At 39.0% G+C, this 15,325-nt stretch overlaps 1 protein-coding gene across 1 annotated transcript in view; it reads left to right on the forward strand.

Moving 5' to 3' along the window:
• The window catches only part of LOC109915233 (small G protein signaling modulator 2-like), a 51,883-nt gene extending 38,584 nt beyond the window's left edge, over positions 1 to 13,299 (forward strand). The window contains exons 14-17 of the mRNA XM_048612345.1: positions 903 to 1,012; positions 2,971 to 3,067; positions 5,750 to 5,917; positions 7,119 to 13,299. Coding sequence (XP_048468302.1) covers positions 903 to 1,012; positions 2,971 to 3,067; positions 5,750 to 5,917; positions 7,119 to 7,207 — 464 coding nt within the window. The 3' untranslated portion in view covers positions 7,208 to 13,299. The remainder of the gene's footprint in view (positions 1 to 902; positions 1,013 to 2,970; positions 3,068 to 5,749; positions 5,918 to 7,118) is intronic.
• The last annotated feature ends 2,026 nt before the right edge of the window (positions 13,300 to 15,325 follow it).

The raw sequence follows: 15,325 nt of genomic DNA on the forward strand, positions 1-15,325 counted from the left end.
ATTAATGCAGACAGAAAATGAAACGTCACAAAAATATTTCGATTTCTGAGCTCTCGGTGCTTCTTTGCAAAGATGGCTGTGATAAACTAGTACTGTGGTAGAAACAAGTGTGAAGGGTGACCAGTCTGGAGATGAAGAAGATTTGGGTTGCACAGAAATTCTAGAGTTAGGTTTGATCATGTTAGGGAATCATCTTTAGCAAATTTTGGCATGTAGTTTAGGCTGACACTATCAGTGTAAAACTGAAGAGTTTTGCCGCACTACAGGAGATGCCCACTATGAGCTGAATGTCAAATTATGGGCCATGTCTGAGTTCTTGATTAGCATAACTGGGAACATGGTGCTGTTCAAAGAACAGCAGAAGAGATCTCCTGATACGTTAGCTAAAACTCATCCTGAAACCAACATCATTAAATCAAATTGTCCAACCATATTTCTCAGTGATGCTTGTGGGACCTTGCTGTGTAGAAATTGGCTGCTGTACTTCTGTCACTATAAAAATGACTACACTTCAAAAGTAATTAATTGGTGGCAAAATCCTGATGTTGTGCAAGTGGCTTTAATAAATGCAGTTTTCTTCTTTCTTTAACCTATACAGAGATATCCAACAGCATCCTGCTTCTTGAATCATCAAAAGCTCTTTTAATTTCAGTACCTTAAAAAGAATGAATGGGAGCCAAAATGTAAACAGTGTGTATCATTGTATGTATCGCCGTTTGGAGAGCAGTGCTAATACAATGGCTGAATGGCCTCTTCCTATGCTATAGCAGTTCTGTACCCATGTGCCCCCTGAAATCGGCGAACTTGGACAACCCTGACCATTAAGTATGTCACAGTAGAGTCATCCAACCTGTATCTGCATTTTTGACTGGAGTGTGCTTGTGTTCTCATTTCTTGTTTAGAGTCCCTGGCATATAGCTGCTTTACTCAGCTAATGAAGCGAATGAATCAGAATTTCCCAAACGGTGGTGCAATGGATACTCACTTTGCCAACATGAGATCCTTAATACAGGTAACAGGACACAGGGATTGCAGTCAACAAGGTTTTTATGAACGGGCAGACCAACGTGAGGTATGAGTGCCAGTATCCCACTACGACGGCTGGGGAATTTAATGTCAGTTAATGAACCTGAAATAAAAAGTAACAGACAGGGCTTACAGCCAACAATAGTTACAATGTAACTAATAAATTATCCTAAAGATCCACCTGCTTCATTGAATTTATTTGAGGAATGAATCCTGCAGTTCAACAACAGTGTTGTTGACTTTTAAATGCTTAACAAGTCATTGAAGTGTAAAGAAGGCCACTCACCACCACCTTCTCAAGAGTAGTTAGGGATGGACAATAAACGCTGACATTACCAATGACACCTGCATCCCATGAATGAATCTTTTAAGAAAGGTTTCATGGTGCCTTCCCAAATACCCAATGCTTGTTGTCCTTTTCTAACAGTAGGTAAAATATTAACTGACATGTCAATCAATGAGAAAGGTATCAGCTTCCCCAATAGTTTATCCAGTGAGCAGTTTAATCCCACAGACCAGGAAGAACCTAGACTTCAAGTGCCAGCCTGCGTAAACTGGTTTTAGGAATACTTTAGCAACTTTAGCAAGGCTACAAGTTGTTTCTATATCGTGACTGCTGTTGTTATTTAATAAATATGGTTGTAGGGCTGGATTATTTTCTGCCCATTAGCGACAGGCTGGGAGGCAGGAGAGCTGAGAAAATGGCAGAAGTAGGTAAGGAATTGAAGACGGACAATCCCACCAGCGGGATTTGTTAGTAAGTGGCAAAATGCAGCTTACTGAGTCAGGACAGAATTGGGCTTGACTGTAATGATAGCTTTGGTCAAACATTGTTCGGTATTCACCGGAAGAGTATTGAAGAATCTGCAGGCTGCACAGCAGCAATTCACTATGTTTATTTCAACGGCATCTCCCATCTCTGAGAAGGTTAAAAGCAGCCACGTTGTGGCTCCCAGCGCATCTAGACTCCCCCACAAGTAACACACACCATCTTCAAATTGACACTTACCATCCTTCATTTAGCTGGATTAACGTCCTGGAGTTCTTTCCTTAACATCATCACTACAAGGACTACAGTAGTTCAAGTAGGCCCACCACCAACTTGATAGGGCGACAAAAGTCACCTTGCCATTTTACAAAGATACATTTTTAAAATACATTAAAGCTCTTGTATGAATAATGGCCATTTAGATGAGGTACCAGAGAACCTAGCTGGTGTACTGTGGCATGGAGCCAATGCTATTAGCAGAGCAGGGTCAAAAATCAACATGGGCGAATAGCTCCCCTAAATAAATAAGATCTCTGTAAATGGAAATACCAAGTTGAAGCAGTTGAAACCGTCTAGCCTGGTGTTGTGAACTCTATCGATCCCTGTTGCTGTCAATTTAGATGAATATGAGTTGTTTTGCTTTTTAAAACTTGTTTTCTCCACAGTATGCCTTATGATCCAACATTCCCGTCTTTGTATTCCAATCCTACTTTCATTCATAAAGTGCTAGGGTCAACAGTGTACAAGTTGTACTATACGTCAGAAAGCATAGAAAAGCACCAATGCATATTTGTTGTTTAAAAAGCATGTTTGTGATTTTTGGCTGTGGGTATACCATTGTTGTATATGAAGTTATATACCATGCTTGTACAGAAACTCAGTGGATCCATAGCCAGAGATAATATTAACTGGCATCTGAGGAAATGGGATTTTCATTTCCAAAATTGTAGTTGTTGAAGGAGCCTCTCTTCAGCTGGTCCTCAAATCTCTGTAAGCTGCAGTGCAAAATCCCTTTGCATTAGAGAACTGTTAACATTAATGAAGTACTATAGCACAAAACAACTGAGTTTCACATCTTGATTTTTACAGTCAGTACATAGGATTTGATGCACGTTACACGAAGTTGATTCTGGTCATCATAATGAACCATAATAATATCTTCAATTCTTTCTCAGATTTTGGATTCTGAACTGTTTGAGCTAATGCACCAGAATGGAGATTACACCCACTTCTACTTCTGTTATCGTTGGTTCTTGTTGGATTTCAAAAGAGGTGGGCATGAAAGTTCCAGTACTTTTACGCAGAATAGTTTAGTAATCACATTGGTTTATCCACTTCTACTTCCCACAGGTAGCAATTCATACTGTGTACTGAAACCACCCAGGACATTGTCATAGATCATGCTGCAGACTTCTCTGCTCCATGTTAATGTAAAAAGTTGCAGTCTGGATTTGCTTGACAATGATAAGATCATAGGCATTGTGCATCCTTAGTTGCCCTGAGAAGACAATAGTGAGCTATCTTCTGCATTCCTTGTGACTCCACTTTCATGAAGGTGTAGGATAAAGAATGCCAGGATTTTGAACCAGTGGCAGTGGAGTTATCTAAGTCAAGATAATGATGTTATGATACTGGGTTGAAGGGAAACTCTGAAGTGATGGTTTAGCTATGATGTTGCTGCTGTTTGTCCTTCTGATGGTACCACTTTCACAACTGACCATCGAGAGACACTTGTCAGACGCGTGATCTCTTCCAGATCAAAATATGTTTAAACACTGCAGAGGATGCAGCATGAGTAGCAAGACTGATCCCAAGTAGAATGATGACCAGCTTTAATAAAGATAGCCAAGTGTGAACATAATCAAAACATTTTATATGGTACTGATGGAAAAATAGAGGTTATCTTTTGACATTTTAATAATGGTATATCCAAATGAATTCCCTGTCAACCTTTTCTATTATAAATTTCTGTGATTGTATTTATTATGCAAATTTGTAATTACACCCTCTGCAATGCCTCCGATGGTGGGAGGGTGTTATTACAGCATATTCTCAGGTAGTTCTGTCTTTAAATTGGTACAGAGGAGTTTAAAATAGAAAAATGAAAAGGATTAAAACTTCTCAGGTCAACTAGACATAGGCAAGAAATGCCATTTTGGTCACATCTCAAATCATCCTTTTCTTAAAAAAAAAAAAAAAATGCCTCTTTTGCTTGATGGATGATAAAGTTTGAATCATTTTTGATCCAAAGAGCTCTCCTCATAATGGAGCTGAATTCTTTAATGGCTGTGTTAGAAGATGAGATTTTATTTACCAAGTAGCCTTTTCTCATTCTGGATGCTGTGTGCTGTCACCCTTTGTCTAAAAGACTAGTTGAAGCACATTATTAGCAAAGGAAAGCCCTGGAAATGGAGTTCAGCATAATGTTGCTAGGTTCCAACTGTTTCTATGACAACTGCATTATCAATCAAGTGTCATCTGTACCTTTAGGGCTTGCTATGTTAATTTTAATCCAGATTATTCTGCAGCATTTCAAAAAAATAATGTGTAGCTCTTGGATACTTCGCCCAAAAAGTATGGCTCATGTTGCATTTACCTGAAAGGCAATCAAAAGATACTCTTGATATTATGCACTGGTCAATATTTATCTCTCAATTAATATTGAAATAGATTATATGGTCATTACATTGTTCCTTGCTATTTGTGTGCAAATTTGCGACTTTGTTTCCTATTTTACAATAATAGCTACACTTCACAAGGTACTTCCACAGCTTTTAGTATTTTGGGACATCCTAAGGTCCCAAATGGCACTATGTAAATGCAAGTCTTTTTTTTTTGTCCAGGAAGTAGCCTGTCTGTCCTCGCCCATCTTTATTACCCTGTTACACTACAATACCTCCATTTGCTAATTTATCCTTTGGCCAATGTGTCGGTTAATTCACTACCCTCAAAGATCCTAAACTCTGTCCTCCTCTTGTGCTGAGTTAAAAGAAAGGCAGACCTGTATTTTTAAATGTTTTTGAAAACCTCAAGGCCTCTCAAACCACAAAGTAATGTTAAAATGTAGACACTGTCGTAATGCAGCAGTTATTTTGTGCACCAGCAAGAAGTTAGCCTCCTGTCAAAAATAAGAGCAGATCTTCTTTTGGTGAGTCTATTACTTGAGCTGTTCATATGTTATAAACAGTGATAAGAGAAATGGACAGATCATCTGTTTCAGGTCAGGGTGAGGGATGCATATTGGGAGGATTTCCCTGTTCTCCAGTCAAGGCTTTGTTTTAATGAATTGGCTGTTAAATTCACTTCAAACTGTGCAGCAGTCCTCCACTGCTGGTATTTAGCAAAATGCTCATTTGGAGAAATACTGCTGAGTGCAGATACAATGGGACAGGTAGTCTCCTCCTGCATTGAAGCAATTCTGTATCCATCTGCAATGATTGATTGGACTGCGTGGCCTCTTCTGTGCTGTATAGTCTTTTCAGGTCTCTGAGGTGGGGAACTGAGTCCACATCTTCTGAGCCACACTTGGCAGCATTGTCATCAAGCTGACTCTTTGTTGCCATGGTTTTTGTGGGTAGAGGATGCTACCATTGGACTTGGCAAAGTTGAGTTAGAGAAGGAAAATAGTCATCCGCAGCCGTTGCTGTGAAATGTATTGCGTGCGAAGATTGAGTGGGGACGACTACGTGTACAGTTCCTGCGGCCATACAAAAATTGGCATACATGTGAAGATTAAAACAAAGTGCAAGCCAATGGGCAGCACCTGCTGAACCAACGCACCAGCAAGAAGTTAGCCACCTGTCAAAAATAAGATCAAATCTTCTTTAGTTGAGTCTATTACTTGAACTGTTCATATGCTATTTATCATTATTTCTTCTGTATATAATCATGTTACTTTCAAAATAAGAGTGTTCTGAAACATCTCTCACTTAAAATGACAATCTTTTGGCACAGAACTCTTGTACGAAGATGTCTTTGCAGTGTGGGAGGTTATCTGGGCAGCAAAGTATATCTCTTCAGAGTACTTTGTCCTTTTCATTGCCTTGGCTCTGGTGGAAGTTTACCGTGAAATCATTCGTGATAACAACATGGACTTCACAGACATTATAAAGTTTTTCAACGGTGAGTTCAGGCATTTTCAGAAGTACATATCGTTTTCTCACTGTTTTTCATAGAATATGTGTAAACGTTTTGCAGCTTTCTGGCTTTTTTGCTTCCCCTTTATCTGCATGACTGAACATCCAGCTGGCATTCCTGAAGTTTTCCGTCGACACGCTGAGTAGCTGGCTCAAAACTGAAGTGGCAGACTTTACTGTTCTCACTTCCCTGGGGCCAGGAGTGGTAATTAGCACAGAAAGGCTTAAGGCAGAAATGAAAAGAAGTTAATTTCCAAAGTAAGCTGTCCTTGTGACTTAGAGGAGTACAATTGTAAAGTTGCATCCCACGTACCATTCTCAGGTCAGCCTATTCTCAGCAAATCAAGAGTAATAGAGTTCTCATCACTGCCAGTCTCAGTCCTATTTTGGTCATTTTTTTCAGCACTAAATAGTAAACAATGCAAATGAGCCTGACAGATTTTTATTTTGGCAAAAGTAGCCTGAAGACAATGAGACTGTTTCTCCTAACTGAAATCAGCTTATGTAATAAAGACTGAGGATCACATATGGAACTTTCTGATTTGGTATGGTTCTGTGTCACACCATTACTGCCCCTGTTAACGCAGACTGGTTCCAAGGCTGAGAGATTGCAGTTTCATGGATGGGGCTTAAAGGTTTTAAATAGAGTAATTAAGGGAAAAACTATTTCTAATGACTCAACACTTGGTAACCAAAATTTCAGGTACTTGTCGGAAGAATCTAATTTGAGGGGGGTATGCATTTTAGGTGAGAGGGAGAAAGTTCAAAGGAGATGGTGAGGGACAGCTTTTTTTTTGCACAGAATGGTAGGATTCTGGAATGCACTGCCAGGGGTGGTGGTGGAGGCAGACATGATAAGGGTATGTAAGGGACTTTTAGGTAAGCACATGAATATGCAAGGAATGGAGGGATACGGACCAAGGGCAGACAGGAGGAATTAGTTTAATTTGGTGTTTTGTCTGGCACAACATCATGGGCTGAAAGGCCTGTCCCTGTGCTGTACAGTTCTATATTCTGTGTTCTAACTAGATGATATGTGAGGAAAAAATTTGTTATGCAATGAATGGTTAAGGTTTGCAATGCATTGCCTGAACTGGTGTTGGAAGCATGCTTAATAGTATCTTTCGGAATGGATTTGAATAAATACCTGAAGGGGAAAAAATTTTAATGCCTAATTTTTACTTCAGAAATGGCGGAGCGTCATGACGCCCAGCAGATCCTGAGGATTGCACGTGAGCTGGTCTACAAGGTGCAGACACTGATAGAGAACAAGTGATGGAACTAAGAGAGAGCAGGAAATAGATGCAGATACTCAGCTTCCTCCTAGCAAGCTTGAGTGGGGAATCTTCCTCCACCACCCAGATGCCCTTCACCCCAACCTCTCTCCCTCTTCCCCCTGCAGCAGCTCCAGTTTCCCTGCACTTGAAAAATGATGGTTAAGGAGAACGAGTTGGTCATATCTTCCCTACTTCAGAGGATGTCATGCACCGAATTGAAAATGCAAATCGAGACCAGGAAAAAGTTGCAATTTTATCCCTGACTAGGTTAGAGATCCTTTAACTTAGTGTATAAAATCACATTTTCCTTTAAGTTTCTTTTCTGTCTTTGCCCACTCTTCATTGTGAGTATGTTTAATTTCCTTATTTATTTTTTTTTTTAAAACTCAGTGAGTGCCTAAATATTAAATTTGTGGCAAAAAAAACCCCTTTCACTGTCCACATTATATTCTTGTACCCTCAGACTGACAGACGGGTATATCTTAAACACTAAACTGGGAATAAGTGGGGATTTTCCCCCAGATTTTGCATTTGTGAATTCACAGTGTTTTTTAACTTCTGCAGACTGCTTGGATTTGGATGGACTGGTGTATATTTGGAATACTTTTCAATTCAGATCAATCCAATCTTATGGACTATTTTAGCATGTTTACACCAAAATAAGATATATTGTATTTTAATTTTATGAAGAATGTTGCCAATGATTCGATGTTCTATGGTTCTGTGTGTTTGTGTAATTCTGAATGCTCCCAATATATTGGGAAATAATTTCCATGTGTCATACAATATTTGCTATCTCTTCTTGAGGGCATTTCATGATTCACTCTTAGTACATCCATCAGTGAATCTGGGTTGAGTGGAATCAATTTTTGTATTTGCAGGTAACCAAACTTTTTGAGATCCAGCAAAAGTCATGTTTGCCGGTCAGTTCTCTCCAGGCTGCCAGTTAATTGCATCCCTGTAATATTTTCCAATGGTTTGGATCACCATTGGGAAATCTGGGCTATGGACCTCCTCAGCCGCATGCAGCAGCACTCACTTTATGGTCAGTCACTGGGATTTAAACAAGCACGGGGGTTTGTCGTCTCCTTCCCGTCACATTAAAGTGCCTCATCTTTGAGTGAATTGCTTTCCAGTGGTCCAACTAGTTAAAAAGGCAGGAGATCCTGTAATCCTAACTTAATGACTTTGTAGTTTATCATCAAAAAAATCAACTGCAAGGCCCTGGAGTACAAGGCTGGATGATTCTTGAATGAACCTGCATGTATCAGAAATGTGTGATTGTATATTTTTGTTTCTGCACTGAGGTGCTTTTCTCCTTGCCATCTTGTTCTCCCTTTTCCCTTATTCCTGAAGACACTGTCTCCTTATTCACATGGTTTCAAAGGTTCTGACTCTCTGTTGAATACCTCTCGTTTTGTCCATTATTTATGTGTGAACCCTAAAAAGTTGCTAATTATTTAGTTTTTGGGTTGCGTAGGGGCTGTCACAGCCAGATCCAATCTCACCCTGACATGATGTTCATTCATGGCTACACAAGTCACAGGAGATATCAAGAACAGCCAATTTTTCTACCTTTTCCTAATCTGACAATGCTGAGGTCTCTTGTTCCATCCCTACCTCCTTCGGCACATTGAGCATAGATCAGGGATAGAGTGGACTTTCCTGGTCTAGAAAGGCAAACCATTCCCTAGATGAACTCACTGAGCCATCATTTAATAAGGCATGGCAACCCCATTGCATTGACAGTCTCCTTGCAACACAATTTGAAACCTCTTGTACAGAAAATGAGAAGAAAACCTTCCATCATTTTTCTCTTCCTAAACATCAAAGAGAGAGCATCTATTGCATTCTCACTCTCGGTGGCTCAACTGGTAACTGCATAATAATAGGTTATTAACCTGGGACCAAGCAACCAAATAGAAACTGTCACCAATTACTGTGCAGGAATCAGTTGCCACCTGGTGTGCCGTTGTGATAATCATAAAACATTAAATGTAAATAGATTGCAACAAAACATTGACAAAATGTGCAGTTATCCAAAAAACAATGCATGTCCTGTAATTTGTGCCTGTAGTTAGCATCAGTTTTAATGAGACTGCATTAACTGTAGGATTCGTGCAAAACTACAGTCTGAATAGTCCAACAGAAAGAATGGGCAGTGAGTGCAGTTTCTCACTTTTCCTCTAATTTGTTTCTTTTTTGCCCCTTGCTGCTTATTCTGTTTTATTTGGAATGTATAATAAATTTCATGTTCCCACCTTTAGGCAATGCCCCACTCTTTGGGCAAGATGCTGTGCCAAAATTAACACTTGACTTCTTAGACTTCGAATTGAGACGTTTTGAAAATCAACTATTAACATGCATAATAGGTAGGGTTTTCTCTCCATGCTGACCATCTTGTTTTTTTTAATATTCAGTATTACTGATCACACTGAAGGGGTAAGACTCTGAACTGCTATGTAAATAACCAATTTCAGTGACTTACAGTTTCCTGTAACACAAGCATGAGGCCTTTTCGATTTCATGGCTGACCTATGTCACGTACTAATTTTTTTATCATTTAGAGTTTGTCTTAGTTTACAATCATCCCATGACTTTGTCAACAATAAGTTATAGGCTGCATCCATGCAGGGGGTGAGATGAATGCAACATGGCCATTCAAAATATTTTGGCAAAATATTTTTGAACCTGTCCAGAAACAATTATCTGTTTTTAGTAATTGGATCAAATTTGCCAAGGACTTTCTGTGTGGCTATGTGATAGACACGTGACTTTTATATCAATACATTTGAGAGGGGAGTAAATAAAATCTGTTGTATTTTTGCAAAATTAAATGCCAAGTATAAATTTTTTATCACACTCATTTTGACACTGTGTTTTCACCTTGAATTAGCCTCTGTCTCTGTCTAAAATCTACCTCAGCTAGTTGTGATTGTGATAAATTCCTTGCTGTAAACAAAGCACTTTTTCAAGCAGTCAGCATTCACACACTCAGAGAATGTGTATCCTTTTCTCCTCTTCAATTTACTTAAATATTCCCTTTCTCACCTGGGCATGGTTGTATTTAGAAACAGAAAACTCCTATCTTGCATTCCTACATGGTCTTTGAAGTGTGGAGGATTTCTTCCCCCTGTTGTCCTACTCTTTCTTAAAAAAAAAAGTTCATTGACCTACCAGTATAACTTCTGTAGAAAATCAGCCTCAGAAAATAAGCATAGATACCTGTTTTTCCAGGATGTTTGATAATATTCTGAAGTTGGAACATTGATGAATTAAAGCGTTACAGTGCACTAATTTCCTTGCATGTCGTAGCACACTGAGACCGCTTGTAGCTGTTCATTTGCATCCTATGAGTGGGAACATTTATTATGAATACATTTATTGGAGACCAGGATAATTTCCCAGCCCTCTTGCAGAATTTAGTTGAAGGCGGAAACTGGGTAAAGGTGCTGGTTTGTAATAATAACTTTGTAGGGAGTTCTACATTAATGTTTGGGATGAGGAGAGGGTAGAAGGGTGTAAAATTGTCATTTTTGCTCAACTTTTCCAGTGAGGACTAGAGTAGAATCCAACTGACACTTGATTAAAGATATAGGGGCAGCAATTTTTGAAAAGTGCTTTTTGAACATTTTTTATCCCATTGCTGCTGATTATTTTATTGAGAAGTTCACTGGTGATTTGGTCAAATTGGACATCATAATCAAGGAGCAAAGAGAAAATCCTGTATATTATCCAAAGTTGGTTTTAAGAGCCTGTCATTTGTAGACTGAATAGAAGAACTGAAGGAGATCAGGTGTTTCGCGACTTGGCAAAGAATGAGTTAGAATTGAAGGCAGTTTGATGTAAAATGCAGATTCCTACGTTCTATTTCCCCTGGAATTTTATGCTCCATAATTAACATTCCACATTATACAGTAAGAAACACTAAACTTGACAAAATATATGAAATAGTTTCTGTATAGCTTTGGAGAATATCTGAAAGCTGTAATATATCGGGCTGGTGATATCTGACAATATGAAGACAGTATTTTGTCAGGCGAAGAGTGTCAAGGAGCAAAAGTGTGTAAATGCCATTGAGGTGCCAATCGGCCCCAATAAAACTGAATAACAGTGCAGGCTGGAAAGCTTGAATGGCTCACTTCTAATATAATCATATTTTAATAAGCAGGTTTATAATTGGATGCTAAATGTAAGTAACTATTTTTTTTAAAAAAATTATGAAATAATTGCTGAATACTTTCTCTCAAAATACATCATACAATGGGCTGTAAATTATTTTATTAAATGAGCAACAGCTCACTTCTTCGTAATCAAGTGCAGAATTTAAAATGTAGGATTCTGAAGTTTTGAGGCATGTGATTTCTGAAAATGGTTTTATTCAGTGAGTTGTTTAGCCCAACAACTTAGATTTACGTAGCACCTTTCCCATGGTAAGCAAAGTCAAGGTACTTCATTAGAGAAGAAAGCACAAGTGTCTTCTTGCTTATCATTGAGAAATTTCACCGTGCACCTTCAAACTTTTACTGTTTATGAAATATATAAATGCTTGGCTTCTGCTTTAAACCTTGTTGAAGCAATGATTGTGTTCTATGATTAAACTTCATGTAAGATTCTGTTGTAGGTTCTGTACATATTTAACTTGTAAAGTGTTACTCTGCTCTATTTATTGTATTCTGTTTGTGTTCTGTTGCAAACAGCTGACTCTGTTCTAAAGTTATTAAGGATTTCTTTCAATTTGTGGCTGTCAACTAAGAAGAGTTAGAACTCTCACACTAGCTTTCTCCCTCAAAAAAGCTTTTTCATTTCAAATTAAGAAATACGCTCTGAGCATAATTCCATACTTTATTACATTCCAAGTGGAGAAACCGTTTCAAAGTTCTGCATGTTCTATTACACTGGGTAATACTTTCAGACAGTAAACTCCACTCTGCAGGGTCCTGGATTAGGAGGGTGGGTGACGTTTCAGAAATGGAGTTGCCACTGGTTAATGACTGTATGGTCAGAGTGGTGATGGACAGTTTGGCCTTGTGGAATGGTAACCCTAGTTAGCATCTTCAGAATGGAAGAGGAAAGTGTTGAGGAGGGAGTGGTGTGAACAAGAAAACCCCACCACTGAATTTGCAGTCAGTCCTAGTTGGTACCTCCAGTAGATATTGAACATTCAGCAACAGGGACTTATAACTGAGCAGATTGTTGTATCGTCATCAGTGTCTGATACAGCTCACTCTGGGACTTTGCATTGTCTGACATAGAAAGCTGTGGCTGAGCCTTTTCTGATAACTATTTCATCAGCATTTTGAAAGTTTTGTGTTTCACACAACCCGCAATTGTCAGTACAATCAAACTACTAAGGACTTTGCTTTCAAGCATATGAAATTTTCAGCAAAAGCCTCAAACAGCATCCCCCTCTGTCAAGAATATTTTGGACCTAGAAGCATTTTTATCAATAAAATCTATTTTCTTTAAGCTGTTTCATAATTACCCCACCTTAATTCAGCTTAACCATATGATAATTATGATTATTTACAATTAATGAAGAATGTTCTGCACTGCAGGACTTGGGAAGGGGAGAAACAAAAGCTATAGTTCACAGCACCAGTAATTTTCCAAAGGGCATAATTTGCTTTAGGTTTCTAAATGAAATATATGCTAAGTTTGTTCAAAAAGCCTGGGAATGACTGTATTACATTGCTGTCTGAACATTACATAAAATTGCATCATATTTATTTGCTATTTTGATGGGGGCATTGGATATGTGAGCACTTGTATGGAAAGGATCAATTTGTACGTTGATGTACACACACTGTAATTTCTAAGTGATCATTTCTTCCCCCAACCTCAACCAAAACACGAATGTTACAAATATATCTGAAGCTTGCACTGCCTTTGAATTGTGGTTGGGATGATAAACTCTCACAGCAGTGAATCAATGTGTGCAACTCTTGTTCACTTGGTACCTATATTATGTTGTACATGTATTGCACCTTAAACATTGTGATGCGTTATTTATTTATTTTTGGATTTTTTTTCTGTTAAGATACGTACTTTGAATGTAATGTTGTATCAAATAAATTATTGTCTTGCATTATTTTATTGTCCAATGAGCAGTTGCATCTGACCTAAAACAAACAATGATTCTGAAGTAGAACCTCTTTGTATCCAGCAACACCACTAAAGGCACTTGCAGCCAATTCTTGAACTGCTGTCACTGTTACATAGACTAATGATGATTGCTGATTTCTACTAAGTTTCCATAAAGAGCAATGAGAAAAACAATATGATATTCATTAAATAGCTGATTATCAGATCCATTATTTAATTTAAAATAAAGTAAAACAAATAATTGTGGGATGCTGAAGATCTGAAACAATAACAGAAATTGCTGGAGAAACTCAGGTCTGGCAGCATCTGTGGAGAGAAAGCAGAGTTAACGTTTTGAGTCTAGTAACCTGCTTCAGACTGTTCTGAAGGAATGGCGCAGTGGTTAGCACTGCTGTCTCTCAGCACAAGGGAACCAGGTTCAATTAAAGCCTCAGGTCTCTGTCCTGTGTGTTGCACATGCTCCTTGTGTTTGCGTGTGTTTTCTCCGGGTGCTCCAGTTTCTTTCCTCCCACAGTCCGAAGGTGTGCAGGTTAGGTGGATTGGCCTTGCCAAAAAACCCATGGTGAGTTGGCACGTGTCGGCTAGGTGGATTAGCCATGGTAAATGGGGGGGGTGGGGGGGGTGTCTGGGTGGGATGCTCTTCAGAGGGTTGATGCAGAACCGATGGGCCGAATGGCCTCTGTGTGTGCTGTAGGGATTCTATGACAAAGTTTGTGTTGTGCTGTTGACGGACCACACGTGTGCGTGCACACAGTGAGCTGGATTTTACGTGGAGGCAGAGGGCCTGCCTACTGAAAACTCAGGGGGTGAGGGTAAGTTTCCCTCAACACCTGGGAAATGACCTTACTTTACAGTGGTCAGCCAGTGGCCAAGGTTATGTTTTCCACACTCAAGTTGCAGCAAGTCCTGCTTCCATGAGTGGCAGGCCAGTTAGATAGTTGGAGTTTCTTATCTCAGCAGTTGTACTCGGAACACTGGGCACTGGTGGGACTACAGTCAGCGGCAGCCACAAACCAATGCAGAAAGCTGGAGTTGGAGGTGAGTGCTGCAGACAGACCCAGGTGTGAAGAGTGACCGTAATTGTGGGAGGGAGGGTGTTCGAACAAGGGTTCTGCCAAAGAGCTTTCCTCTGTTGGGTACAGGGCACCCAATAAAATAACTCGACGCCGATACCAGTAAAGGCAGATGGGCAACAACCAACTGCAATAACTACCATTCCACCAATTTTTTTTTTTTTTTGCTCCCATGCTTTCAGAAACTTGATACCATTGTAAAGTGGACCTGTTCTTCTTAAATAGTGTAACTGTTGCAAGTTGCAGATCCTCCCCATACAAACTAAATAATACCAACACCACCTGGAATGAAGAAGAAAAAATATTGAGGTAGTAACCACATAATGACTGTGCAGAAACTTTTTTTCAAATTCAGCAAAGACTGAGAGCTGATGGGTAATTATTAAGGACCCTAAAAGAGAATCCAATAACCTGAAGGTGACCATGGAAAATTAGGACTGTCCCTGATCAGTTTTGGGTAGCAAGTTAAGAAATCTTTCAACAGGCCAACATCTTTTTTGTTTAAATGCTTATTTCCATTTACTTCCAAGTCTCATTATATGAGAATTTCACTGTACTTCTTCAATAATTTACAAAACAATTAAAAATAATAATTAGAGAATACTGCAAAAAACTTTTTTCTCTCCTCCAGCTTACCCTGAAAGATGTCTAGTTTAGGACTAATTTCTTAGACATAGTCTTAGAATCTTTAAAAAATACTGCACAAAACAGGAGCTTGAACCATCAAAGTCAACGTTTCTGAACCAATTTGGTCAACCCTTAGTAAAACAAAACCAAATGCGTAAACGTGGAAAAAATGGCAGTGTTAGAATTTTATTTGGAATTATCTGGCTGATGTTGAATAACTTTAAATTTGGAACACTGAACAACTCATTGGGAACACAGGAATTCAGCCTTAGTCTGGTCAAATAAACCTGTGATTCACCTCTAATGATCATC

The sequence above is a fragment of the Rhincodon typus genome, chromosome 26, assembly GCF_021869965.1.
Source record: "Rhincodon typus isolate 14 chromosome 26, sRhiTyp1.1, whole genome shotgun sequence".
NCBI lineage: Eukaryota > Metazoa > Chordata > Chondrichthyes > Orectolobiformes > Rhincodontidae > Rhincodon > Rhincodon typus.